Source organism: Aphelocoma coerulescens, chromosome 3, assembly GCF_041296385.1.
Source record: "Aphelocoma coerulescens isolate FSJ_1873_10779 chromosome 3, UR_Acoe_1.0, whole genome shotgun sequence".
Classification (NCBI taxonomy): domain Eukaryota; kingdom Metazoa; phylum Chordata; class Aves; order Passeriformes; family Corvidae; genus Aphelocoma; species Aphelocoma coerulescens.
The window spans coordinates 51,512,096-51,539,046 of record NC_091016.1 but is presented as its reverse complement, the minus strand read 5'-3'; the positions used below and the strand labels follow the sequence as shown (position 1 = coordinate 51,539,046).

Here is a 26,951-nt window from a genome sequence, read left to right as displayed (position 1 = left end):
AGGCAGCCTGAAATTTAGAAATCATGGATGCCGTGAAAAAAATTTCTCTTGCCTTACTGAAAATTTAAGTCTCAAAATCATTAGAACCAGTATGTACTTGTTGAAAGAGCATCTACTTCTAAAGATTGCTTGGGAAAACAAAGTACTCTTTTTAGACATCTGTAGTTTTAAAATAATGAGTGACTGTATAAAAGCAGAAGCTGACTAAAGTGGTGACCACTGTGTGCTCGTTCCATGGCTAGAGGCACACTGTCACTGAGCCAAGCAGTGCAATGTGCTGGAATTCATCTCATCCCTTTTCAAACGGTGCCATGAACATTTTTTAATTCCCCCTGATAGCTGCTAGGACAGACAAGAGACAGACTTCTGTTTAATATCACACACTTTGTCTAATAGTATCTGCTTTCACTTCACACACTTACACTAAACAAGCAATGACTTGCAGTAAATTTAGTTGTGCCAAAAGAGACACAACCACACTGTAGCTGCCTCAACTGAAACGCTAGATGTATGCATCTCAGGGAGGGGGTGAAACCCCAAAACTGCTCCTTATTAGCAAGTATCCTCCTTTCTTTCCCCTCCTCTCATCAGAGAAAAAAGGTGAGATGTAAAAACGTGGGTACTGTTGCAGATTTGTGCCAGGGATATACTCACTTTGTCATCTGAATCCTTTGCATTTTTTTAATTCAAGAGAATCACATGAAGTTTCTACCCTAACTAGTTTTCAGACTTCACAGAATAAAGTTAAGGAGAAAGAGAAAAGAGATTCAGGATTAGAAAGTGCCCACTGAAGTTTGAATACAGGAATGGAGAGAAATTTCCAAGTGAAGTCCTGCACAGTGGGAAACTTGCACCATAATTGTAATTTACCACTTGGGCTGACAGGCAAAAGGACGAACATAGAGACAGTGACTACTTTTCAGAATTTATTGTAAAAAATAGTATTAAACAATAGGAAAAATGCCACTCCTTGTTCAAGCCACCACATATTGCTTTATGTGGAAACAATGGAAAAATTTGACAGAAATGTATTTACCCATTCCTATCCATATATCAGATGATTCCAGCTACTCAGGACATGCTCATGGGAAAAATATTGGCAGTATCACAGCATATGGAAGTGGAAATAAAAAACATGCAGTATTTTCAATTGCAGTTGGGAGGCCTATTTCCTGGAGTCTAGAGATCATGTTGTTTTATCTGTTTTCCTTTAGCATTATGTACATTATCAGACTTTCATAACTTCAGACACCAGCATAAAGCCCTGATTTTTTGCCAGCAGTGACATACCCTCCTCAAAGATAAATGTGGAAACCAGAATGCCTGCCTTACTTCTGTTTGCAATTTCCTTTCCACAGGAACATGCACATGATATAGTTCCGGCTAACATATATTTAAAGCTTGGCTAGCTCTTTTTCACTTATGCCAGTTCAACCCCAGTGGAGGTCCTCAGGGCAGCACAAACAATGGAGAACAGACTTCCAGCACTGCAATCCATTTGTTCTGGCCAAAAACTGCTTGTCCTAACACCAAATTACATATGCTGTATGAGAACTTCTTTGTCTACAAACATAAATATGTCAGATTCTGCATTAAATCATATTACAAAAAATGTAAAACAATACATTCCACAATTATTTTTTGTGGATTTTCTAGCTCATCTCAAAACTGTGAAGTACCAGTGTTAGCTCAAACAGAGCTCAGTTTTAACAGAGACCCAAAATAATGGGTGCACAATAGTATTCACCTGGTGCAATTAGCTTCATTATCAATTGGCAAAAAGTTGACTTAGTTTCACACTTTAAAGCATTAATCAGAGAAAACTTGAATTACATGGCACTGTTGAGACCACCTCAGTTTCAAGTCAAGGGATGCACTTATGCACAGGTGCATTGTTGTAGGTATGACATGAGTATTGAACCCAAATACTCAGAAAATGTGTCCGCAGAAATCTATGGATAACTCTAAGCAAGAGCACCTAACCATTTTTTTTCCACTGCTGTGCTTGATGAAAACTTGCAACAACAGTTTGAGGTGAGGTGATGCAAATGACAGTCACTGGAGTGGAGTGCAGTGGAAATTTTGGTCATTCTGAAAGAAGATACAATGGAGCAATGCAGAAAATTCCATAACAAGAGGCCAAAGTCAAACATTTTTTCTCTTGCACACCATAAAAAGAATTTTGGTTACAAATTACCACTGCAAATAGCCTTCTCATAGATAAAACTAAAAATGTCTCTGCCTAAAAAGCTTTGAAAAGGGTCAAAACCCCACAAACCATAACTGAAGACCTTTCTCTAAGTCCTCTTCCTTTCTGAGTTGCAAGAGCCTCCTTATTTTAAGGAAGACCCTCCTCTTGGTCAATCAATTCCGTTTTGGTGGAGAACACATCAGCCAACATGTGCTTTGGGATTTCAGATCCCCGTACTTTTAACGTGTAGCAGGCATTCTCTACTTTTGCCAGACTCTGTTTCAAGGTATAGAGCTTCTTTGAGACTTCGTAAGGTCCAGTGTTGCCAATAAAAGTAAACCCATCGTAAATCTGACGCAAGAACTGGCTCAGTTCAAAGGGCGTGTCTATGTCCCCGTTCCCAACGCTGCTGATGCACAGCCGCATCAGCTCTCCCGTCAGATCAGCCACTCCCAGCAGGTAATCCACAGGTGTCACCTTCAGGCTCCACGTGTGGGGCTGTTTATCATGGGCATTGGAGGTCTGGGGACAGAACAGAAGAAAGTCCAGTACAGAGAACTGTGACAAAGCCGTCCGTAATGGTTCAAATATGGAAATTCATCTAGCATAACTGGAAATTTAAAACATTCTGGAAAATTAAGTATGATAAACATACCCTAACTCTACCATCTTTATTTGCAAACAGAATTATCACATCTCTGTAGCAACATTTATTTGCAGTTGTTTGGGGTTTTTTTTTCATCTGACAGATCTTGGCCTGATAGATTTTTTCCTAAATAGTCTGTCCAAAGCTAGCAAATAAATTAAAAATAGTCTGCATTATGAAAACAAACCATATAATTTTGTAATACTATCTTGAATTTCAAAATATATTCTCTACAAGAAGCCATAGTCTTCTCAGATCTGTTTTGTATCAACTGAGCTTATTAAAAGAGCAAACAAAAATCTTAATGAAGTAAACCCATTACAAAGTTATAAGTTTGCTCCTATATCCAATACTTTTTATTGCCATAATATTGGTAACGTGGGAGACAATGCAGGTTTCTGTGATGCCATGATGATTTCTGCCTTTTCTTTTATATACCTTTTATATAACTTCTATATAGCTTTTATGTATCCTCAGTGTTCTTAACGTGCATACTTGTAATTCCTTAAATCCGATAATTTAGCATAATCCTAATATTCTGTTAAACCAAGAAACCAAACATCCTAAAGGCCTCGCAGTTGGAGGCCAAAAAGCCCTACGCTATCCTGAAAAACCAAGGTCCTCTCTAAAACACATCCTGTAAATTAAAATTAAGCCCATCCAGGAAAAAAATTCCTCAAAATGAGAAAATATCACACTAATCATTCAAGCCTCTCATTGGGAAATCTTTCATAAATACTCTCATTTGCAAGGTCTATAAATTGTATACACGATCTATCGTATGGGTGCATTTTGGCGCATTCCACCTTGGCGAAGTGGTGCACCATAAGGATCCTTATTAAATACTGAAGTAAGACCCTTTTTTCCCTTAACTGTGTCTGGCTCTTAATTTTTAAGACCAGGAAAAGGCAACATCTGTCTGTTCACTTGTTCCCATAATATGCTATCTACCCAAATTGACAGATCTGGTCAGAGGCATGCAGACTGCGATTAACAACTTCATACAAGTGTGCCACAATGGACTTGCTTCTGGTAAAAATAAACTAATTTAAGCTAAAAATCAGGCTTCTCTGCAAATATCTTACCAAGAGAATAAAGGAAGAATGAGAAGTGCTTTACAGCAGAATCTCTTCAGCAGAAGCAGACTCAGGAATTTATGTAAAGTAGCATTACTACAGACTGCACTTCGACTGCATGCACACTTCTGTAGATTGCTACCAAATCACTGTTGTGCCCTGCCAACAATCAAACTGCACCCAGTTTACTGTGGTTAGTGACAGTAGTTTGTCCCTACGAGCCCTTTAGGGCAGGGTAGGAGTAGAGGCAAGTCAAGAAACATCAGATATGGTATTAGGGCTAAGGTATGATGGGACACCAGCTTGTCCTCTGAAAGGAATCAGCTCCAGGAGAGTTACAAATGACGAAGCTAAGACACATGCAGGGTGTTTTACACAAGGCGAATACAGTGCCTCCAGTGACTAGTTCAATACCAGCAGTAAGATTTCATTTGTGGAGTTCATCCTGCCTTGGTTTGTCTCCCCCAACTTCTCCAACATCACAATACCCCAGCAGGTCTTACAGACAGTCCCAGGCACTAAAAATCCCTCCACTGCATTTGTTACGTAGTATTTCACTGGCCTGGATCTTTCACCGTACCAGAAAGAGTTCGGTTTGTTCTGAATAAAAAGGATGTGAAATTTATAAACTTGTATCCCACGGATTTAGTTTACTACTTATCAGAATTAAAAGCATGTTTTGAACAAGTTAGTCAAAGCCCACATGTATATCTAATCCCATTACACTAACTGGCCTTATTTAATCAGATGCCAAAAATGTGACTAAGCCTTCTTGCTGCATTTCCATCCCAGAAAGATGTTTGTCAATTGAGAAAAGAAAAACTTTTACCATGTTTGTTGTTTCTTCTCTGTCTTCTGCTGTAAATATTAGTTGTTTGTTGATCTCTTCAACACTAATCAAAGATCGTGTTTTGATAAAATACTGAAACGAAACTGCCTCAACATATTCTTGAAGTCCTGCAAAAACAGCAGAAATAAGCTAATGCTTCAGCTTTCCAGCAATGATCCATGCTCACAATTATTTGTTTTTTAAGAAATCTTTTAAGTGAGACTATTTGAACGTTACCAGCAGAAAGTGAAAACTAACATAATCCAGAAATAACATTGAAACATAATCTAACATAGCGCGTTTCTAAAGTATGAAAGTCTGACCGAGCACACTGACAAGCAAGTTTTACTCCAACTGCATTCTTCATGCAGAACCTTCTATAATTTCAGTATAAACCATCACGGTACTCTCAGAAACATACTGAACAGCAGCTCCCCACAGTGTTCCCAGGCAGTCATACTTGGACCAGTATTGTTTAATATCTGCATCGATGTCGTAAAGTGTGGGATCGAGTGCACCCTCAGTAAATTTGCAGATAACACCAAGTTGTGCGGTGCAGCTGACACACCTGAAGGATGGGATGCCATCCAGAGAGATCTGGATAAGCTTGAGAAGTTGGGCCTATGGGAATTCCATGCAGTTTAACAAGACCAAGTGCAAGGTGCTGCACCTAGGTCAGGAGATTCCCAGTATCAACACAGGCTGAGGGATGAACAGATTAAGAGCAGCCCTGCCCAGAAGGACTTATAGTAAATACTTGTTTAAAACTGAACTTCCCACTTCTCCATTTTGTGGGAATCAGGCTCCTTAAAATACGCAGGCTTGGTGAAATTAATGTTCAAGACAAAGCATCTGTTGCTACAAATCACTCCAGACCAAATAAATAAATAAATAAATAATCAAACAAGCAAACCAGACAGGACTGTGATGTCCAATAAGAGGACTAACAGGTGATCCTGCTTTGGCAGGAGGGTTGGACTAGGTCATCTCTAGAGGTCCTTCGGTCCTTCCCAACCCAAACTGTTCCATGATTGTATGAATATAGGAGTGACTGCTCTGTCCAAAAGAACTTACACTCTAAAATTAAGGCATGCAGGGGGACAAAAAGAGTCGATGTGTTGGCAAGGGAATAAAAGGCAGGATAACAAATGTAACTTATACCAGATTTGTATGCCATCTACAGCTACCTGCCACAATTACCTCTCACTACCTACTTAGCAGATGGTGACTTTATTATGCATTACAGCAAAGGTGAGATCTAAAAAAGAAGAGTTTGAATGTTCAGAGATTTCACAGGTTGTCAGCTTTTCCTTATGTGCAGAGAGCAGATTTGGGGGAAGCATGTAAGAAAAGTTCATAAGCAGCAAGCTGAAGCTGGCACTGTTGGTGGAAAAAAAGGCAGAAACAAAGCTGGAACAAACAGCCACGGCAGTACTGAGCTAAAAAAAGTTGTAAAGACAAAGTCAATGCCTGAGTATATCTGACCCATGAACAGCGAAAGCCCAAAGAGGACATTAAAGGAACAGACACATGACAGAGATGGTTCTAGCAGAGCTATTCTGAGCCACTTTAAGGGGATGACTTCACTTCAAGAGAAGCAAACAGGTATCATGCTGCAAGAGGGCCAGGATTAGACAATAGTTTCGTCAGTGAGAAAATGAGGATGCAGCCAAGGGTACCAGAAGTAGAATCCTGTTTCCATTAGAATAATTTTAATACCCTCAACTGACCTGTACCAGGGCCAGGGCCTCAGCCTATAGAAATATGTAGGAAGAAGCAAATTTAGACTTCACCTGGATCAAAGAAATAGTTTAAATCAAAAAGAAGAGAACATAGATTTGAATAACAGATGGGGGTGGAAATACCTCGAAAAACTAGCATAACCTCAAGGGGTAGGAGGCTTTCTGTATTACAGTCACAAAAGTGTGACAAGTGACCTGCATTTTTTTTTTTCCTTTTAAATACATGTTTGAGCAGAAGCAACTCAGAACGGCAATTCAGCCTGCACCCTTTATAGTACCCTACAGCAGCAGTGGGAAAAGCAGAATAAATAGGCAGCAACAAAACTTACACTCAGCACTGCTGTTCACAAACCAGAACATAAACAGGGAGCTGGCAAGGCCAATTAAACATCATAATTTAATCAACAGAATTCAGGTAAAGCACTCTGAGCACAAGCAATAGAAGAATACTAGATAAAAGCTACTCGGGATCTGTTAAGATAAATAACTTCAGAAGCTGCAGAGAGGTAGATTTCATCACTCACTCCTTCCCTGACTTACCTTTCTGATGTAACAGGACCAGTAATTCATTAGGAAATTTTGGCTTTTTCTGTAAGCTACCAGATACAGCAGCACTCAACATGACAACATCTGTGAGAATCTCTGCTATCTGTGGAGAAGACTATCACACATGAAGAATCAACTTGGCATTTTCCACAGCTCTCAGAGAGATCAAATCAGCCCTCAAACCTTTTGGTGAACAGTTATCTCGATCAGTCAGATCTCCCACTTTCAACTCACTCCACTTTACTACTTCACACATTTTTTGACCTTTTCCAAGTGTTTGGCTCCTCTGTTCTTTCATCTTTATGTACTTTTTTATGTGGGCATATTTATATGTATGTACACACATAGGTCTTTGCTTCCTCCTGCCATCCCACCCTAGCCGACATGTTCCAGCCTTGTGCTCCTTCCTTTTGTTTAACAACACCATGTGAATGCTGCACAGTCTGCCATTTACTGTCACCTTTTCACTATTAGGGAATCTATCTCCCACTATTTAGTAAGCCTTACAAAATTCATTTAAAGTTACCATTACAAATAGACTGGTAACAAATCCTGTTCAAAACTATTTGCAAAAAACATTAATATTTTACTTTTTTCTTCTTTTTTTTAGTAAATCCTTCTTCTAGAAGTAGCTACAATATGACATTTCAATGACCCAAGACCTTGAAATAGGGTATTTCCATGTGCAGGTAGAAGGATGTTTAAACATGTTATGTTTTAACTTAATGGTAGGACATCCGCTATTTTCAGCAAATAATTCCCAAGGTGAAAAACCCCGTCCCATTTCACTACACCATGCAACAATACCTTTCCCCTTATGCTCTTGTTTTGGATTTATTCCAAAATTGGCTTATTTATGGACTGAGATGCCGGTAATGGAATAGTTTGTAAGACTGCCTTTTATGGGTTTGGGGTTTTTTGTACTACATGGTCAAAAATCCCAATTAAAAACACTGTATTATTTTTACTAGTACCTCTTAAAATTACAGATGTAAGGTAAAAAAGTAACTGCTTAAGTATTTTGATATTTTATTACATTTATTCCATATAAATAGCTCGTACTAGACAAGTGACAGTGACCCAGTATAGCAGCTCCCTTCTACGTTTTAAAAATTTATTTTCTACATAAGAACTAGAGAGCTACACTGAGATATCTTCTGAGCATGTATCTATAAAGAAAGGAGATTTTTCTGCCTGAAAGCTTGAGCACTTTTTTGCCAGCTGGTATTCAAGACATTTTTCCTTAACTACATATGCAAGCTCTGAGAAGGAAGAAAAAGTAGTTTCTCTAAGAAACTTAGCAAGAAATTAGGTTTCTTAAATAAAAAATGATTTAAAAAAAGTCATTGGAGCACTCAATCCAAAAGTCAAGTGAATGCACAAGACAGAGGAAAAGCTAGTTCTATTTAAAGAATGAGTAAATAATAAAAATTACTTAATTGCAGGAGTCATATTAGGGTAAACAGAATCTAATTCCACCTGAGATGTGCATGCATGCATGGAAGGTTCAAACCAGAATGACAGATCAAATAAGAGGTGAACGTTTCCTCCTAAAATTTTGTTTCCTTCATTTCCTCCTTTAAATCTCGGTTCGACAGCTACAAAACAGGTTCAAACAGATTTCATGCTTCTTGGCTGTGAAGGTTAGCAATGCCAGTGCCACCTGCCATCTTCCCAAATAAGCAGCTTCTCTCCCTATTTCTTCTCAAACACATTTCCTTTCTCATCCTTTGTCCTGTTTCTCTCTATCTTTTTGCTTAGACAAGAGCCTGTGCTGATGGTTAGGACACAAGCAGACAGACACAAGTCTGTGCTCTCTCACCCAGCTCCTCCCCTAAGCCGTGCAGCAGGAATCACAGGCCAAGAGCAGCCACTGGAAAGATGGTAGAAGATATACACAGCAAGTTTCTTCCAGGATCACTGTATGAAGGGTGGGGTACATTATTTACAGGGTGAGTCATGTGAAACTACCCACTTGCTGATTCATTACAAAACCAAAACAGCACTGACAAGGCTCTATCTTATCCTCATGTTTAGGCTAGCAAGTTACATTGGCATTTAAAAAAAAATCAAAAACCAAACACAGAAAAAAACTTCTTTCTCCTCCCCTCAAAACCAAAGAAGGAAATAACAAAGAAATCCCACCACCAAAACCTAGAAATCCTTACCATAACCCAGAAAAAAAGAGTCATATCCTTGTGGAAATCCCAGAGAAATAATTCTGCAGAATAAAGGGAGCATGGTAAACTTAAAGAACTCATTCCTAGAAGCATATGGATGAATAAAGGGGAGAATGAGTGAAATAAGCAAACAGTTAACCAGGTACATCATCAACTGAAACAAGTACACACAATAAATTAAGAAGTATTAATACAAAAACGAAATCCAGTGTCCTATTAAGAGGAAACTGGTAATTCAGACCCTAATCTATTCCTTTAAAGTTCTCTTCATACTTGACAATGATTCCCAAGATTCACAGGTCTTTTTCTGGGCAGAAGGGGCAAAAACTTATGTAATTAAAATAAAGCTGAGGCTATGAAACAATCAAACTGTTTTCTTGATTGTGAGCATGAAGTCAAAGGTTAATTTTATAACATACACTGAAAGAGGATAAAGCCAGCTCTCCTCACGGACAGGAATGTTCTGGACATCCCATTGTGAAAATGGCTTAAAAGGGTAATTCCAGTCAGGGATGGATTTTATAAAACAGTACTAACAAATACAAATAAAAGTACTAGAACAAAAGTCTATATGAGCTTACAAATTTGGACAAAAACATCTGTTTCGATTCACTGAGTAGTAATTCAAAAGCTGAGTAGGTTTACTATTACATCAATAATTAAATTCATGTAAATTTCTTCTATAAAGCCCTGAATGCTTTGTTCATTAGTCAATTGCTACCTGACACATCCACGACCACCAAAAAGTTCTGTTCTCTTCTAGCTGCATGTGTTAAGTGATGTATTTCAGATACTGAAGTGTTAATATTGTTTGCACTTTGTTGTTTAAAGCTGAATACACACCAAATTCAGGGAAAAGGTAATACCAAGATTAGTCAGTTTTCCCAAAAATCACAGAAACAAATTTAGGTTCCCTATCAGACAGGTGCCTGTGAGAGTTAAATTATTTCTCAAAACAGACACAAAAACCCTCCAAAGAACTGCAAAGAATATTTTAATCTCTCATTGCAGAGAACATGTTAATCAAGCCTTTTTTATATTGCTATTAAAAACACATAGACATATGACAAATGATAGGCCTTTTTGCAGATTAATAATTGTGGGTGAGAAATTCACAAACTTTTATTTTCCTTCTTCTTGGGGACCTGAAGGATGTACCGTGGTTACTTTTGTAATCAAGGTTTTTGTTCTGAAGTTTGGGGTTTTATTCCAACTCACCAGTCCCAAACATAGTAATTCTGAAGAGCACCCAATGTTCTACACGAGTTCTTAAAGAAAACTATTCCTGTGACAAGTAGTCTTCCTGATCTCTTTGACTATCCCCAACTACCTTCTAATTAATACAGAGTTTTAAAAGTCATTCAGTCAGATGGCAAATTTTACACTACTGACAGCCTTGAGGGCAAGTGTTCAAGATACCAAAGAAAGGAAGCTCTGACTCAGCCAGGATGTTCACTGATCAAAGAAGAAAGAGCACCTAACACAACACAGCTTCTGCAGTTCAAAACACAGTGAAAGTTCTTCTTAAGATGATGTTTCCATGCAACAGACCCAACTCACCAGCACATTAGAAGAACCAATAGTGGCCATTTATCCTCATAAACACAGATCTGCAAGATGGCACAAAGGTACTTCACCACTCGCCAACCTCTATTTCTCACGTCGTGACTACAAAACAAAACCTGAACCACGATGTGCTATCCTGGTCCTTTCTCGGAATTGAGTTCCTCTGTGACACATTCTCCTGTGTGATTTTAAATAAACAAACAAAAAAGCTTCACAGATTTTTTTTTTTTTAACTTTTCTTAAGTTCCAGCTGCACTTGGTTCCTGCAAAGGCTGGAGAGATCTGGTCTGTGAATGACTAATGTCAATAGCTGCAATGTTGAAAAAAATTCCTGAGCCAGAGCACAAGGTCTCCTCCTTTTGCCGGCTATGAAACCGAATTTATAGACAAACAATGTCACTAGTTTCAGGTTGTCATGTGAATAACTGCAGTATTTGTCGTAATAGTATAGCAGGGCTTTAGGACATTTAGGTCTTAAGATAGAAGTAGGAAAATACAATTTTTGTGATCATGCATCTTTAAAAGACTGTAGATAGCTTCTCTTTGGACTTATGCTGCTCTGAACGGCTCCTGCTGAATTTACATCTCCTTCAGGGATGAGCTGATAATCAATTCTCACATAGTGCATGCCTAGTTTGTTCATGATGGAATTTGCATTCATCTTCGCAGGTTTAATTTTTTGTGTATGAACATACAAAACCTGCAGCAGAAAATACAAAATGAAAGGCTTTGCAGTTGCTGGCTTTTCCCTTTCCCTAGAAGAACCTAGGAAAAAGGCATGAACCAAAAATAATGAAAGTGTGGTAAAAGGTAACGAACTGAAGGTATCAAATTTCAAATAGGCAACTTGCAAAATGAAAAAAAAACAAACCAGTTTGACCAAGCGAGGATATGAGTCCAGAGAAACACAGAAAGTAACAAAACAGAAAGAAGGAAATTAACAAAATTGTATCTAATAACCACTATCTTATTCATTGCAAATTTTGTTAATTTTTCAGTATAATCAGGAAACTTTGTTTCCATTTCTGGCATTTTACCCCTCACCTACAACAGCTAAAAGATTAATTCTTCAGTTACATCCTGTTCCTGTGTTACTATGTTTTCCCACCATCTTGCATAAACCTGATTGCTTCCTTTGCGGACAGCTTTCCTTTCAAGTTTTAGGTGTATTTAGGTCTTATCCTGGGTGAGACATTTACAATTCATGATACCTTCCTCCTGCCGTACAAAGCCTTTCCTTTCTAATTCCAACCTACAATTAAATATGCCATCCATTTTAACTACAGTTTTTAAGCTTTCTCAAGGAAAAAAACAGGTGTCCTACTTATACTGTTCCTGATGTGCAGAACAGTACATTGATATTATATCCTTGATATTATGTACCTTGATATAATTTCAGAAATATATGTGTGTTTACAAAGGTAGAACAATTTGAGTATGTTATTTTCATATTTTGAGTTTATTTTCGTATTTTGAGTTTAAAAGCTAAGGGAAAAAAAACAACAAAAAACAACCCTCCCTCCTCCCCCCCCCAAAAAAACAACCAGGTCAACACAGAAATCATTACTGAATAGTTCCTTTAGTTTGCATTCTAATTAAAATCCTTCATACAATACCCAAAAAAGATGTTATTATTTAAATCATCAGTAATCTAAAGCTGACCTGCTTGGACAGACCCCACTCGTCTCCATAGCATTTCTTACAGCATCCTATCTGGTGGTCCTATATACTGCAGTTAAAAAGTGGCATTCTAGTGCAACTGAAGTGTTTCCTTTTCAGCCACACAGACTTAACTGGCTTTGTCCAATCGAGCAATGCAGCTTGTTGCAGTATCTTACAGGCCTAAAGTGACTCTAAATGGCATAAGGCAGGAGACAGAAATAAGCTCCATTATATCAATCTCTCAGAACACAAATAGTGCCTGCACAAGAGGAATGATGTGTTAGACTACATCAGTGCTGAACTTTTACACAGAATTTCCTGCATCATCGTCAGCAGAAGCAGCCACAGAGCAATAGTTTTGACAAGGTGCTGACATTTTACAGCCTCATCATCTAATCCTATTGAGAGCAAGTGCAGACATGATAAACAGCTAATGAGCTTCCCCGTGCATACCACTCCATTCGCCACTGCTGCAAGCACAGGCACACAGCAAAGGTCAGCCAACAGTGCTCTACTTGCATCTACCATCATCACCCCACAGCACTACACTTAAGAAGCTCCAGAAGACTTACGGGCTCCTCATTCAGTATTTTGTCTTAAGCGGCAAAAAAATTAGTAAGTCTTCAAATGGCTAGAAATTTAATTTAACAAAGTCATGTTAAAAAGGTACTCCATTTAATCCCACACAACACCAACCTATCAAGCAATCCTTAATTTTCCCTCTGCATTACACAAGTTTTGCATTTATGCAGAGTAGATTTAGAACATGCTTTGAATAATTACATACATCCTAACATAGAATCATAGAATTTTTTAGGTTGGAAAATAGTTTTAGGATCACTGAGTCCAACCACTAACCCAACACTGCCAAATCCACCACTAAACCATGTCTCTTAAGAGCCACATCTGCATGTCTTTTCAATACCTCCAGGGATGGTGACTCCACCACTCTTCTGGACAGCCTGTTCCAATGCTTGACAACCCTTCCCATGATTAAGTTTTTCCTAATATACCATCTAAACCTCCCTTAGAGTGACTTGAGGCCATTTCTTCATGTCCTATTGCTTGTTACATTGGAGAAGAGACCATCCCACATCCGGCTACACCCTCCTTTCAGGTAGTTGTAAAGAGCAATGAGGTCCCTTCTGAGCATCCTTTTCTCCAGGCTAAACACCCCCAGCTCCTTCGGCCACTCCGTATCAGACTTATGCTCCAAACCTTTCATTTGTTCCATTGCCCTTCTCTGGACATGGGTTCCAGCACATCAATGCCTGTCTTGTAGTGATGGGTCCAAAACTGGATACAAAAGTTGAGGTGCAGCCAGTGCTGAATACAGGGGGACAATTACTGCCCTGTTCCTGCTGGCCACACTATTGGTGATAGAAGCCAGGATGCCACTGGACTTCTTGGCCACCTGGGCATGCACTGGATCATGTTCAGCTGCTGTCAAACAGAAACCCCAGGTCCTTTTCTAACAAGCAGTTTTCCAGTTACTCTTCCCCCAGCCTGTAGCACTGCATGGGGTTGTTACAGCCAAAGTGTAGGACCATACACACGTTGCAGAGCACTTCTTCCTTGTCTTTAAGTACTGTACAGATCTTTTCTGTATACTGTTGATATTTCCCTCAGTAGCTGAGGGTTAAATATATATATATATAAACGCTCAAACACACATATATACAAATAAAAAAATCCTGAAAAATTTCTTCCTTCCTTTCATAAATCCATACAATCTTTTCCAGTCCTTTTCTTGCATAGTGTCTCTCAACAATTTTAAAGAAAGAGTACATATTTCCTCACAGGATATATAAGGTATACACTGCAAAGTGGGCCAAAGGAGCAGGAATTCTATATTACAAATAGTAAAGCTTTAAAAATATCAACAAAGCAGAACATTCTAACATAACAAATGAAGAGCTCTGCATTAAAAAAAGACTTCATTATTTCAGTATCTCTTTGTTTGCTTGTTTAATCATCCCCTGGGACAATCTGTACTGTTAAGAAACGTGTAGAAAACAGTCATCAGTTTTTGTTGTTGTTCAATTAGTGCTATACTCAGTGTTTGAGCTCATGCAAGTGTCCTTTGGGGAAATGTCCTGCGTGCCATTAGCACTATTCTTAATGAGGGAAAGCATGAAACTCCTTTAGTGCTCTGCCAGAATTGTTTTATCTTCAAGTCAAAAGAACAACTGCTTGGAGTAACCCCAAAAAAAGCATTTAACAATTACAAGTGGCAAACAATATTCCCAAGCATAATACTCATAGCATTCTTCTATTTATAGGCTAACAGTTATTATACTGAATAAAATATGTATTAGGCAGCTTTATTATGCAGACAATCATGATTCCCCAGTTAAGGCTGCTACAGTGGTTGCCATTATAAGCTCCATTCTGAACCCTTTTACTCCTTCTGTGAGAGGTAGGGTGGGGAACAGGAGGATGTTTCATGTTTGATTTCAAGACAAAGGAGAATATTTTTAGGAAGTTTGAGGTTAATTAGACATGGTGCTTTTGAGATATGGGACATAGGTGTTTCTTTATTCTTTTTGAAAGAAAAAAGCAGTTTAATGGCAATGTTTTTGTTCATAAAATGCTTTTTAACTAGTTCCCCAGAATTTCTTTAAAATACAAAATCAGAGCTGAAAACTAGGTTAAAGGAAGGTCAAGACTTACAGCCCTAGGAATTATATAAAGACAAAAGATCTAGCAGTCTTCTTAGCTACATTTGTTTTCAAAAAGACATGCAAGCTTTTTGCACTGAAAAAAAAAAGCAAAGCAACAATTAAAGAACACTAGACTTAAAACCAAAACTAAAAGCAACATTCTTAACTCTTATCACTGTTCACTTCCCTATTATAGTTCTTCATAAACAGTGTCAGGCAGGTGGAATAAAGCATTCCCTCTCCCAGTTGCTCTTCACCTAACTGTCCCCTCATTCTTCCTGTTTCTAGGTTTTCTATCTCAGCTTCGTAATTCTGACATCAAGCATCTTCACATCTCTGGCACCTCCCTGATCCCAGCTTCAGCACGATCAAGATCTACAAGTCTTGAAGGCTGCATATTCCTTTTTTTGCCATCCCAATGACTAACTGGAGAGCGGAGGATTTAATGAAGGTAAGAGTAAAGGTCTGGCTGAAAGTTAGCATTTTATACTTGTTATGTACACAAGCTCATTTACACAATGCCTAAAAGCATTCCCTGTCTTCCCAGTGACACACAGGTATATTCTAACACTCCCTCACAAAACATGCACCATGGGCACCAGCTGGCATCCAGAGCAGGGCAACAAAGATGGTGAAAGGGTTGGAAGAAATGTGCTGTAAGGAGCACATCAGGATTTTGGGCTTGTCTAGTTTGGAGAGGACAAAGCTGAGGGGCAACTTCATTGCTCCCTACAGGTTCCTGAGGAGGGGAAGTGGAGAAGGTGGTGCAGGAGACAGATCTCCTGTCCCATCTACTGATAGGATGTATGGGAATGGCTCTAAGCTGCATCAGGCGAGAGCATTTCTTTTGAAAAGGAGGTGAAATACAGGAACTGGCTTCCTAGAGAGGTGGTTGATGCCCCAAGCCTGTCAGTGTTTAGAAGATGCATTTGGACAATGCCCTTAACGACTTGCTTTGACTTTTGGTCAGCCCTGAAGCGGTCAGGCAGTGGCACTGGATGATCATTGTAGGGCACTTCCATCTGAACTTACCTATTCTGTTCTAAAAGTTTCGGCAGCAGTGGAGGCATTGAGTCATACACCTGCAGCAGGTCTCTAACTTCCTCTACTAACTACTTCTACTTCTAACCTCCTCTAGAGTAACTCATCCTGCTCTAAAATGGACAAATACATCTTAGACATTTTGAGAGGCTGAGATTTACAACACCAGAAAAAACTATTAAAAATTCTGAATTGTTCCTGACAGAATACTTGCAATTGTTTTCTAAACAGCTTATTCAGGTCCATTCTTGTATTAACGAATACCTTTATGCACGTCAGAAATAAATTATGCAGGAAAATCAGCATAGCTGATGGTCTGTATTTACCAAACACACCAAGCAAAGCTGAACAATTTTTTTTTCATTAATTTCTTTATTTTTGGATTGCTATGGCTAGCTTAAGTTTAGGTATCTTTCATGTAAAAAAGAAATCTCACTTGATTTTTGAAAATATATATTTTTTTAAAGAAACAAAAACCGTAATTTTTTTTTATTCAGAGGAAAGAATCTGGACGTAGAAAACTAGCATACTTGTTTTATAAGAACATGGGTACACACAGAAGTTACTGTGCAGTAAGTTTCCATATGTCTGCTATGTAGGTGTACTCTCCTACATGTGAGATGAATGAATCTAATTCCAGGCCAACTGCTTCTGAGTAGCACCAGAGGCAGGTAAGCCTCTTTGAATTTACCACCAAAAAGACACGTATCAAACAAAATAGAGACAGTTCAGGTAAGGCAGCTGATGCAGAATAAGTGGCTACCCCACAGGAATCTTGCTCACATGGCATGGCTGATAGCTTGCACCACACAGTCTCACAAAGATCCATGAGGTAGCAGACCTCAAACACTGCTGTTCTATATACAGCATTATATGACTCACATGGGACTACAAACTTCAGGGGTTATTCAGACAGACTTTACAGGTCCCAACAACGCTTTCAAAAACTTTTGTTCATAAAACTGAATGCAAGGATTCTCAGCTTTTATAAGCATTACTTAATATGAAAATCAAAAGATGTTTTCAGCATGTCAAGATACTCATAATACACTTGGAATAGTATTGTTCACAGTTTGAGATCATCTGTAGTGTCAGCATTTTGAATTATCTCTTTTCATTGTGTCACTACAGTACTTGGCTATAAATACAAGCAGCAAGACACATACAGATTAAGTGGCTCTAAGAAAAACTACTTATATCTAATTTGAACAACCCAATGCATCACAGGTAAGAGGACCATGGAATTAATCAGAGCCATTGAAGACTATCAGGGCAAGCTCCTTCTGGTTCCAAATTCCTAACTGAGACTCAAGACCTGTCTCACTCTTAACAAACTAAAGCTTGTGTAAGACATGAGTACAAGTCAACCTGAGCATTGTTTGTCTTGCAGATTATATACATGTATTTGCTGCTGGTTTATCAAATCGATCTTATGGACATATTTAAACAAATAATTCAGGGCAAATCTTCAGCTCTCAACAGCTGAAGAAGTTTTGCCTAAACACGGAAAGATATACACAATTCCAAGTATGTTAAAAATGAGATTGATAGACACAAGACACTTGTATACCATGACTAAGATGTCAAAGAAGCAGTTACATATTTTAGTCATGCGTTGCCATAACCAAGGCATACCAATTTTAGGTAATATTCAGATTGTCAGCAAAGATTCAGCAAAGAAGTATGGTTTGACACCCAAGAGTCATGAATGAACTGGGATTTAATATCTCAAGAATGTTAGCAAAGACTGCTGTTTACAGAGAGGAGCAGAAAAAGATACAATTGAAACACACAAACTGGTTTAATGCTTGTAACAGAGAGGCAGAAGCACGTTCTGAGCCTAGAAGAAAGAAAATGCTAATCTAAGGATTTAAATTCATTAACTTTATCAACTCGAAATCACTTTATCACTCAAAATAGATAATTTCATAAGACAGTCACTCCCACTCTCCTCTTAGAAATTATAACCCTTCAGGAGGGGTAAATGAGTGTGCTACATATATTCCTCTCTGTCAGAGAAGATCAGCCAGTACATTTGTTAGAACTACTCTCAACTTCAGTTTAGGTCAGGGTCCAAATTTTTCTAGTTGTAGACTCCCATTTAAATCTTCCTTTAAACTGTAATGAACCTGTAGGACAATAGCTTCTCTAATACCAGAGCTAACTCTGCTAGTAACAAAGATTAACCTGAGTCCTGATTTATAACCACAGAAATGTAACAAATTCAGACCTGCAGCATGAAGAGGAAGTATTGCTACAGAAAGAGAAACTAAGCTTAGTTCAAAACTGCATACTTTTCCTATTTTAAAATTATTTACCTGGAGATATAGCTCTGTGGAACTGATACATGTCTTCTCCAATCAGTTCTTGTGCAACCTGCTTGATCTTCCGTCGGACAGCATCTAGCTTGACTTCAGATTCACTGAGTATTTCTTCCCCATTGGGAGCACTGCAATCATAAAACAGAAACTGAAAGAGCAGTTTCCAGAACATGAGCAAACTGTTAAAAAACATTACACTTTTTCTTTTACTGATCAATATATTTTTACTGGCTTCAAGAAAAAGCAAAACTGATACTAGAAACAGTTTAACTTTTATAGGTACCTATTGCAGATTCTGAAATTCTGTAGATTGTTACCAAGAAAATAATCAACCAGCCAGAGTTCTGGTTTATTCCTGATGTTTATTCCAGCCTACAGTCATGATTATTGTTTAAGTAAGAAAAAGGAGAAACACATACAAAGGCTTCAAAAAATATTCCAGAAAACTAGCAGTATTTACAGAAGTCCTTCACCCTCTTAAAAAAAAATTCAGTATTGCAAAATACAATACTTTATGTACTTCTACATGTGATTTTTTTTAAGGAAGTAGTTACGGACTATGTTGTTCAGGAACAGCTGAAATATCTGATTCAAAACCACAACATATACTTGGCATTTAAAGTTTAGTTTATCTAACTTCCTTTAAACTTTCTCCTCCCTCGAGCCCAAATAATCCATGGTATATTAGTTTATAGTCTCTTTAAGGAACTACTGATTGACTGGTCTCGAGAAAACATTTAAAAGCAAACAGTAAAATTTACTGAAATTAAAGCCACAATAATTGCAAAAAGCAAAGAAGGAAATACAAAATACAGCATGGAAAACTTCCACTCTCACAAAAACAGGAATGTCCTATAAAACAGGAATCTAAATTCAGAGTAATGAGGAGTTTTTTGTTGTTGTTCTTTCCTCCACCAGTTTCCAGCTACCTAGCCTCTGCAGTGGGAGTAGTTATTTACAGTCAAGGCTGTAGAAGTTACTGGAATTATCACAATACCTCTTTGCAGAAGTAAACCAAGTTAAAGAGCAGGCAACTTCATAATCTCCATTTATAACTGTAACTATAAATAGCTACTACTTCAACATAAATATATTGATAGGTAACAAAATGTAAATTAAAATATATGAAATTACAAAGAAAAGGAACAGGGAGAGCTGTTAAAACACGCAAGACCAATGTTTGTCATGTACAGCAAACACTTTATAGAACAGGCTATGCAAAGCCTCAAATTTTCCTGTTGCTCTTCTAGTTTGTTTCTGGCTTCCAAAGATTGCTTGAAGGCTTGTGAGAACACAAAACATATAGAAGCTCAAAACTTCACACAAAAGCCTATCCAGCTGTAGTATTTACATAAACAGACCCCAGGTCACCTCCTATTTGCATTGATGACCTCGGGTGGGGATGCAACAACCAAAACGGTGATGGAACTGCCCGGGCAAGTAACCTGAAGGAAGGGTGCGTACTCCTCTCTCCCAACCTGCTGAAAGCTGGAAGGCTCTCATCTGTTGCTCACTCTACTGCTCTACACTGGTTTAATAAACCAATAAAACCAACCCAGAAACCTGAACCAGCATCTTTTAATTCTCTAACTGGAGTGTGCATTCATTAGCTTGCATCCACCCTAAAGAATGTTTATGGGAAGTTAATTAAATTCCTCTCAACAGAACATTGCAGCTGTTACTCACAGACAACACTGCAAGGCAGACTGTAGGTTTCTATCAACATTTTCACGCTCAACATGACTCACCTGGTGAACCTGTGGAGCAGAAATATCGTTCTTTTGCTTTCGATAGTTATATCCCGACTAAGCTTCACGAGCCGTTCGTATTTATCGTGCCTGGTGTCAAGCTCCAGCTGGAATGCTGCCGAGACAATCATTACAGCAAAAGCTCAATTATCACATGAACACAGCACAGGGGAAGAGCAAAGCACCTGTGCTGCACCAACTCCTTACAGCCCCCAGCCCCACCAGCCTTGTCCCCAGGTGCCTTTCCCCAAGGTGGGCCGCCCCTGCCTGGGCATGGCTGCAGAGGCCACCACTGCCTGTCACCTGCCAGAGCTGCAAAACTCATCATCAATACTACCTTTGTTTATAAAGTCAGGTTGAAGTAGACATCAGTACTGATGATGCCTTAAAGCAGCCTGAACAATTTTTAAGGTAAAATACTTGGTTTCACTAATAAAATCTATTCCACAACACTGCTGTTCTGGAAATGGGACTGAAAATTTCACCCAAATTCAGCAAGATAAATCAAAAAATAAAACCCTACCATCATTTGTTAATAAGATTCACCAGTGCCTAAACCAATCAAATAAAAAGCATCTAGCTAAGGCACATATACTATTCAAAATGCACCATTTAGTTGGAAGAAAGGTTGCATTTCGCATCCCAGATAGACTTGGCCAAAAGTTGAGTATTTAATATCCCTAAGGATGAGATCAATTATTTAAAATAAGATTTCTGACTTGCTAGTGTCAATTCTCTCTAACTACAATGAATACAGAGAAGAGAGGAAGTGTATCTGGTTATGACAGTCAAACATTATGAATGTTTCACAAATCCATTAACATTTAATAGATCATTACTCTAGTAAATAAATCACTAATAGATGCTTAGAAGAAATCAAATTTCCTATGTAATTGTCTGAGGTGTCAAGCCTCTGTGCAAGAAAATGCAGGAAATAAACTAAGAGGTTGCATTTTTAAAGGGTCTGACAAGTGAGTAACCTTTAAAAAAGCATAGCAGTTCACTGGCAAGCAAGGTTTAGAAGACGCCAGAAAAATAGTTCTGTATTTTTCATTGCCTTGGTAAAAACTTGGCTCCTCTCATTTTGTTCTGTTCTCCCCAATCTTATTCTGAAACTCTAAGATAAGTCACAAATGCTTCTGCTCTTTTAATTCTTACTCATGTCTGTTTGGTGCGTCTCTTTCAAATTCTGAGAGTCAATTCCACCCCTGAATTATCATCAAGAAATTTTCCCTCAGATCATAGTGAAAGGAACCTGAGGAAGGGTGATTTCCCTCCACAGGATGCCACATATGACATTTCCAAGGACCATTTACAAATGTCATCTACTGGGAAATTCACTATTCTTAACACCTGCGATATTAGCAACACCCCCAATCTTTTCTGGATAGTTGTGGCTTTTAGACTTCTGTGTTAGGTTTTAAACCTGTTAGGGACTACTGTGAAGTGCTTTCTATTCTAAAGTAAACCAGACAAATAAAATAATCTTTAGCCTAACAGGGTGCAAGAAAACCTACTGTATTGTGCTACTGCCTAAAATTGCAAAGGATTAGAACCTGGGGGTTTGCCAAGCTAACACATCAAAACCATACCATAATTTCCTACACACATGACACTGTAATGTCTCATTTAGCACTGAAAGTAAAGACTCAGACTCTAATGGTAATTCTGGTGGTGCAAAATCAGACCATTAAAAATGACACTTACTAAACCTTAACCCTATAAATCAAGGTAGCACTCACTCTCTTTATCACTGAGCTGTCATATTTAAAACATATTTCCAAAAAAAAGGTGTAACTCCTTGGGTTTTGACTCATTAGACCATTCTGTGATTCTCTGATTATTACAGAAGACAATTTCTCATTATTTTTTTAGAAAACTTTGGTGCAAATAGATTGATTCAAGCACACCTTTTTTTCAGAGATTAAAAAGAGCAAAACGAGTATACCCATTTAAGGCCACACATTAACGGGGCAACCCTGGTTGTGTGTATAGACCAGGAATGAGAGGCTGAAGAGCCACGCTGCAGAAAGGGCCCTGGGGGTCCTGGTCCATGGCAAGTTGAACATGAGCCAGCAGTGCCCTGGCAGCCAGGAGGGCCAACCCTGTCCTGGGGGGCATCAGCCACAGCATTGCCAGCTGGGCAAGGGAGGGGATTGCACTGCACTGCTCTGCACTGGGGCAGTTTCACCTCAAATACTGCGTGCAGTTTTTTGGGCAAAACAGTACAAAAAAGATCTTAAGATCTTAGAACATCCAAAGGAAGCCATTGAAGATGGTGAAGAGTCCGGAGGGGAAGCTGTATGAGCAACAGCTGAGGTCACTCAATTTGTTCATTCTGCAGAAGAGGAGACAGAGGGCAGACTTTCAACATCCTCATGAGGGAAAGAAAGCAGAGGGGCAGGTACCAGTCTCTTCACTCTGGTGACCAGTGACAGGGCTCGAAGAAAGAGCCTGAAGTTGTGTCAAGGGAGGTTTAGGTTAGGTATCAGGAAAGGTTCTTCACCCAGAGGAACAGGCTCCTGAGAGAAGTGGTCACAGCAACAATCCTGTTTTGAGTTCAAGAAGTAATTGGACAATATTCTCAGGCACACGGTGTGAGTCTTGGGATGTCCTACACAGAGCCAGGAGTTGGACTCAATCATCCTGATGGATTGGTTCCAACTTAGCATATTCCATGATTTTATGATTAAGTTTTTTAGATTCAGACAACATACACAGAAATAGTGCACAGCTCTGGCTCACCTTATACAACCTGCTCAATTATAAACCATCTGGAGCACATCTTTTCCTAATGCTTGTGCCTGACATGGAGACAAAGACCACCAGCATCTCTGTCTGGGGCAGTGCACTTAGTACTGCACTAAGCATTTTTGCAATAAATACGAAGAGTGGATCTTTGAAAAACTTTGAAGAAACCATGTCCCTTAAATTATTTCTGAAATTAACCAAATACAAATGACTGGATCTCATGAGAAGGGAGGGAAACAAGCTGTTTTGAAGTAGAAGTAATGGCAACTTTATGACAAACTGATATTCATGAGAGCAAAAAATTAAAGTTGAAAGTACAATTGCACTACTTAATTCAAGAGCAAGTGTGTATACAATATTCAATTTGAATGATAGAGTGGTTTGGTTGGAAGGAGCCTTAAAGATCACCCAGTTCCAACCCCTCCTCCCATGGGCAAGGACACTTTCCACTAGACCAGGTTGCTCAAATCCCCCTCCAACCCAGCCTTGAACACTGCCAGGGATGGGGCATCCAAAGCTTCTCTAGGCAAAGTTCAGGGGTCATGGTTAATCATCTGCCAAGATGATTTACACAGAAAAATATAAGCACCCATTTTAAAAAAAGCCAGGAAGTTATATGACATTGAAGTAACCATCTAAAGCAGCCGGACAGCTTATACTTCACCCTTCTTAGCTTCATAAAAAATACGTAGCATGGGGAAAATTTTACAACAAGAATAAATCTGTTCCCCATATCAAATCTCCTTCCTTCTTGTCAAGGCTTCTCATTTCTGAAGGTCAACTTTGCTTTGTTAGGGGTTGTCTAATGAGAAATTTAAATTTACTGGAGTTTAAATCTGGTTTGGTGAAAAATCTTATAAAAATAATTTGGCTGAAGGGAATTTTACACCTGCCTATTTAAAGAATCTCAAATATATGTTAATATTTAAAAGGCATTCAAACTGAACTAAGTGCCTACATACAGGTCTATATTAGTTAGTTGAAGTCTTTTTTTTTTAAAAAAATGCAGGTATAAACAAATACCAACTCTTTAAAACAATGCATCCAGATTTACACTAAAGTAGCTTAGTTATCTGTGCACACAGCCAAGGTCAGAACCTCCTCAGTTTCTCAAAGGTCACCATCTCCTCCTCTTGCCCCTGTGGCTCAGGTTTTGTATTACACCTCTGCAGATCCTACGGTTTTCTGCCACCAAAGAGCCCGGTCACCTTTTGCCTGGCTGAACACTTGTGCACTGTGCTCAGCATCAGGTTCAGCACAAGCAAGGAGGGCAGGGGGAACAGCAGGTGGGATGGAAACAGGAGCAAGTCATGAATCAGGTGGAGCCATGCAAAATCCCACTCCCAGGACTTCACTGCACAAAATGCAGAACACTAAGCCCTAACTGTATGGCGTGTGAATCCAACTAGTTTCTCCTGCAGAGTTTATTCCACTAATAATTTCCTAGCAATTTCTACACCACGTTTTTATAATCTGGTTTTCCAAATGCTTACTTACATTTAAAAGACGTCATCAAAGCTGAGGGTGGATTAACATTCTCTTTTTCCTCTCTTCTTTGACCATGTGGAAAATTGTCATGCTTTCGTTTTCTGAACCCACCTGATCCTATTAAATAGAAGAGACACAAAAAAAAAGTAATGCTTAAAAATATAGTTTTTGTCAGAGCATAAGGAGCACCAGAATGCTGTCATCAGAGCATTCCTGACCGCAGTCATATTCTACAGGACTGAATAAGGCAACTGCATGAGCTTTATTAACAACTCATGCCAGCTTCACATTATCATGTTACTTTCCTACGACACTGCTAGTGAAAATTAGAAAAAAAAAAATCCATTTCAATGGATGAGTGTGGCAGGATCCTAAGTCTTTTTTTTGGTAATGTCTTCAGGTCTTCACACCCTTTTATGTTTTCTTGCTTTAAGCGAATGGTTGCATGGAAATCCTTGTGTGAACAAGGACCTAAAGGATTAGACCTTTCTTTTCCTTCCTTTTTTAAACTATTTTAAATATTCAGTTGAAATTAGTCACTAAACCTGCAAGATTTTATTACTGTGATTTATGTCATGGGTCTTCAGTAACCAGAAAAAGAAGCAAGGCATAATTTAAGCAGCCTATCCCTATTCAGATATGTAGGTTTAGCTCCTGCACCGTGGCTTCTTAGGCCCTTACACTCTGCCCATTAACCAGTTTCTTCTCTGAATGTAGCTGCTCACTTCAACTGCTTTGTATGCCTCTTCCTTAACCCTCCTTTTCAGACCCACATCCAGAACTCATCCCTTCTGGACTATCTTTTACTCCCAATTTATACCTTGTATCATTTCTACCTTTTATCCTTCCTTCACCTTGGACTGACTCATTGTGTCACCCATGTGTCCTCTCTCTCTCCCTCCTTTTGGTGACAGCTGGACAGTCTGTTCCTTACAGAGCCCAAAATTTGGCAAACTTGAATACAGGTATATCTTTTGAATACATGGAGTCCTCTCAATTTCCTTAAAAGAAGAACTAAGGGAAGCTACTTAAAAGCTACACATGAACACTGGATTTTAAAATGTTTCCGCTTAATTGTTTATTATCCCAAACCAAAACCAGAAGTGGGCGTAGCTACTTTCTTAAAGAGGAAACTGAAAATATTTTTTTCCTTATTTTCTGTTGGACATGAGTTCAGGGTTTTGTTTTTCCTATAGCAGTTGAAAACATAAAATGCATCCCCTGAAAGAGTGCTGAAGGGACATCTGTGTGATTCTCGGTGATGTTAAGCAATAAGACAAGAGGCAACAGGCAGCAACCAATACATAGGAAGTTCCATTCTTCCTGAATACGAGGAAGAACTTCTTCACTGTGTGGGTGACCGAGCACTGGAACACATTGTCCTGAGAGGTTGTGGAGTCTCCCTCACTGGAGATGTTCAAGAATCGTCTGGACACAACCCCGTGCCACGTGTTCGAGGATGACCCTGCCTGAGCAGGGAGCTTGGAACAGATGACCCACTGTGGTCCCTTCCTTCACCCGTTCTGTGACTCTGATTCTGCGACTGCCAGGGCTAAGCCAACACACAGGCAGCAGGGCAAGTTATGAAAAATATGTATTTCACATATATATTAGGTAATATACATAATATGTTATACATATATATGTATATAAATAGACACACTATACTCAATAGCTAGCACAAGTGCTTTACAGGCCTAACACACTCAGCTTCCCTCTGAAGAAGTATCTGCTTTTCCAGCCCCAGGGATGCAGATCCCTATAGCCACATTCTCTGGCGCACCCGGACAGTCCCAGCGGGAAGGCAGGGCACCCACGAAGGAAAGGTCAGTGACACCCGTGAAGGAGCGGCCTCTCTCAGTGAGAGTTTCACGACGCAGCCGAAGGGCACCGCTGGGCACGGCAGAGGCTCCGCACCCTGGCCTCATCCGAGCCGCGGGGCCTCCCCCCGCTTCAGCCGGCTCCAGCTCCTCACGCCTCGGTCTCCTGAGGGTGGGAAAGGAAGGGAAGGGGAGGGAAGGAGACATCACCTTCCTTGCCGCTCATCCCGGTGCCGCCGCCGCGCCGTGTCCCCCAGGCAACCCGCAGCCGCCCCGCGCGCCGCAAGGGCCCCGCCGCGCCGCCCGCCGCCCCCGCCCTACCGGCGCCATGGCGGGGCGTCCCGCGAGTGCCTGACGGTGAGACGCCACACATGCGGAGGGAGCCCGGCCCGCCGCCCGCGGCGCGGGAGGCACGGTGCGGAGCAGGGGCGGCGCGGAGGATGATTCGGACGTTGCTGCCCGCGAAATCGGGGCAGCGCCGAGGCCGGGCCGTGCCTCCGAGAAGGCGATTCCCTGGGCAGCTAGTGTGCGACCCCGTCGTGGGGCCTCAACGCCCGCGGCACGGCGGGACATGTAGTGCCGGGTGGCGCGGCCGCGCGGTCCGAGCGGGGCCGGGGAGGTTTGGAGTTCCGTGCCCGCCGTCCCGCTGGTGGTTGGCGTGTCCTGCCGCCGGGGCTGCGA

At 39.8% G+C, this 26,951-nt stretch overlaps 1 protein-coding gene across 1 annotated transcript; it reads right to left on the bottom strand.

Moving 5' to 3' along the window:
* Positions 1-913: 913 nt before the first annotated feature.
* Positions 914-26,553, bottom strand: TSNAX (translin associated factor X). Its single transcript, XM_069010267.1, has 6 exons — positions 26,481-26,553; positions 24,460-24,567; positions 20,212-20,326; positions 18,461-18,591; positions 4,743-4,870; positions 914-2,713 (listed from the first exon to the last, which is right to left on the bottom strand). The coding sequence occupies exons 1-6, from the start codon at positions 26,494-26,496 to the stop codon at positions 2,339-2,341; spliced, it is 873 nt and encodes a 290-aa protein (XP_068866368.1). The 5' UTR covers positions 26,497-26,553; the 3' UTR covers positions 914-2,338.
* Between the last annotated feature and the right edge of the window lie 398 nt (positions 26,554-26,951).

Excerpts from the sequence above, each read along its gene's own strand:
- TSNAX (XM_069010267.1), bottom strand. Across the intron at positions 18,592-20,211 it reads CTGCTCCACAGGTTCACCAG|TGCTCCCAATGGGGAAGAAA; the intron begins GTGAGTCATGTT and ends TTATGATTGCAG. Across the intron at positions 2,714-4,742 it reads GAGAAGAAACAACAAACATG|ACCTCCAATGCCCATGATAA; the intron begins GTAAAAGTTTTT and ends TTCTGTCCCCAG.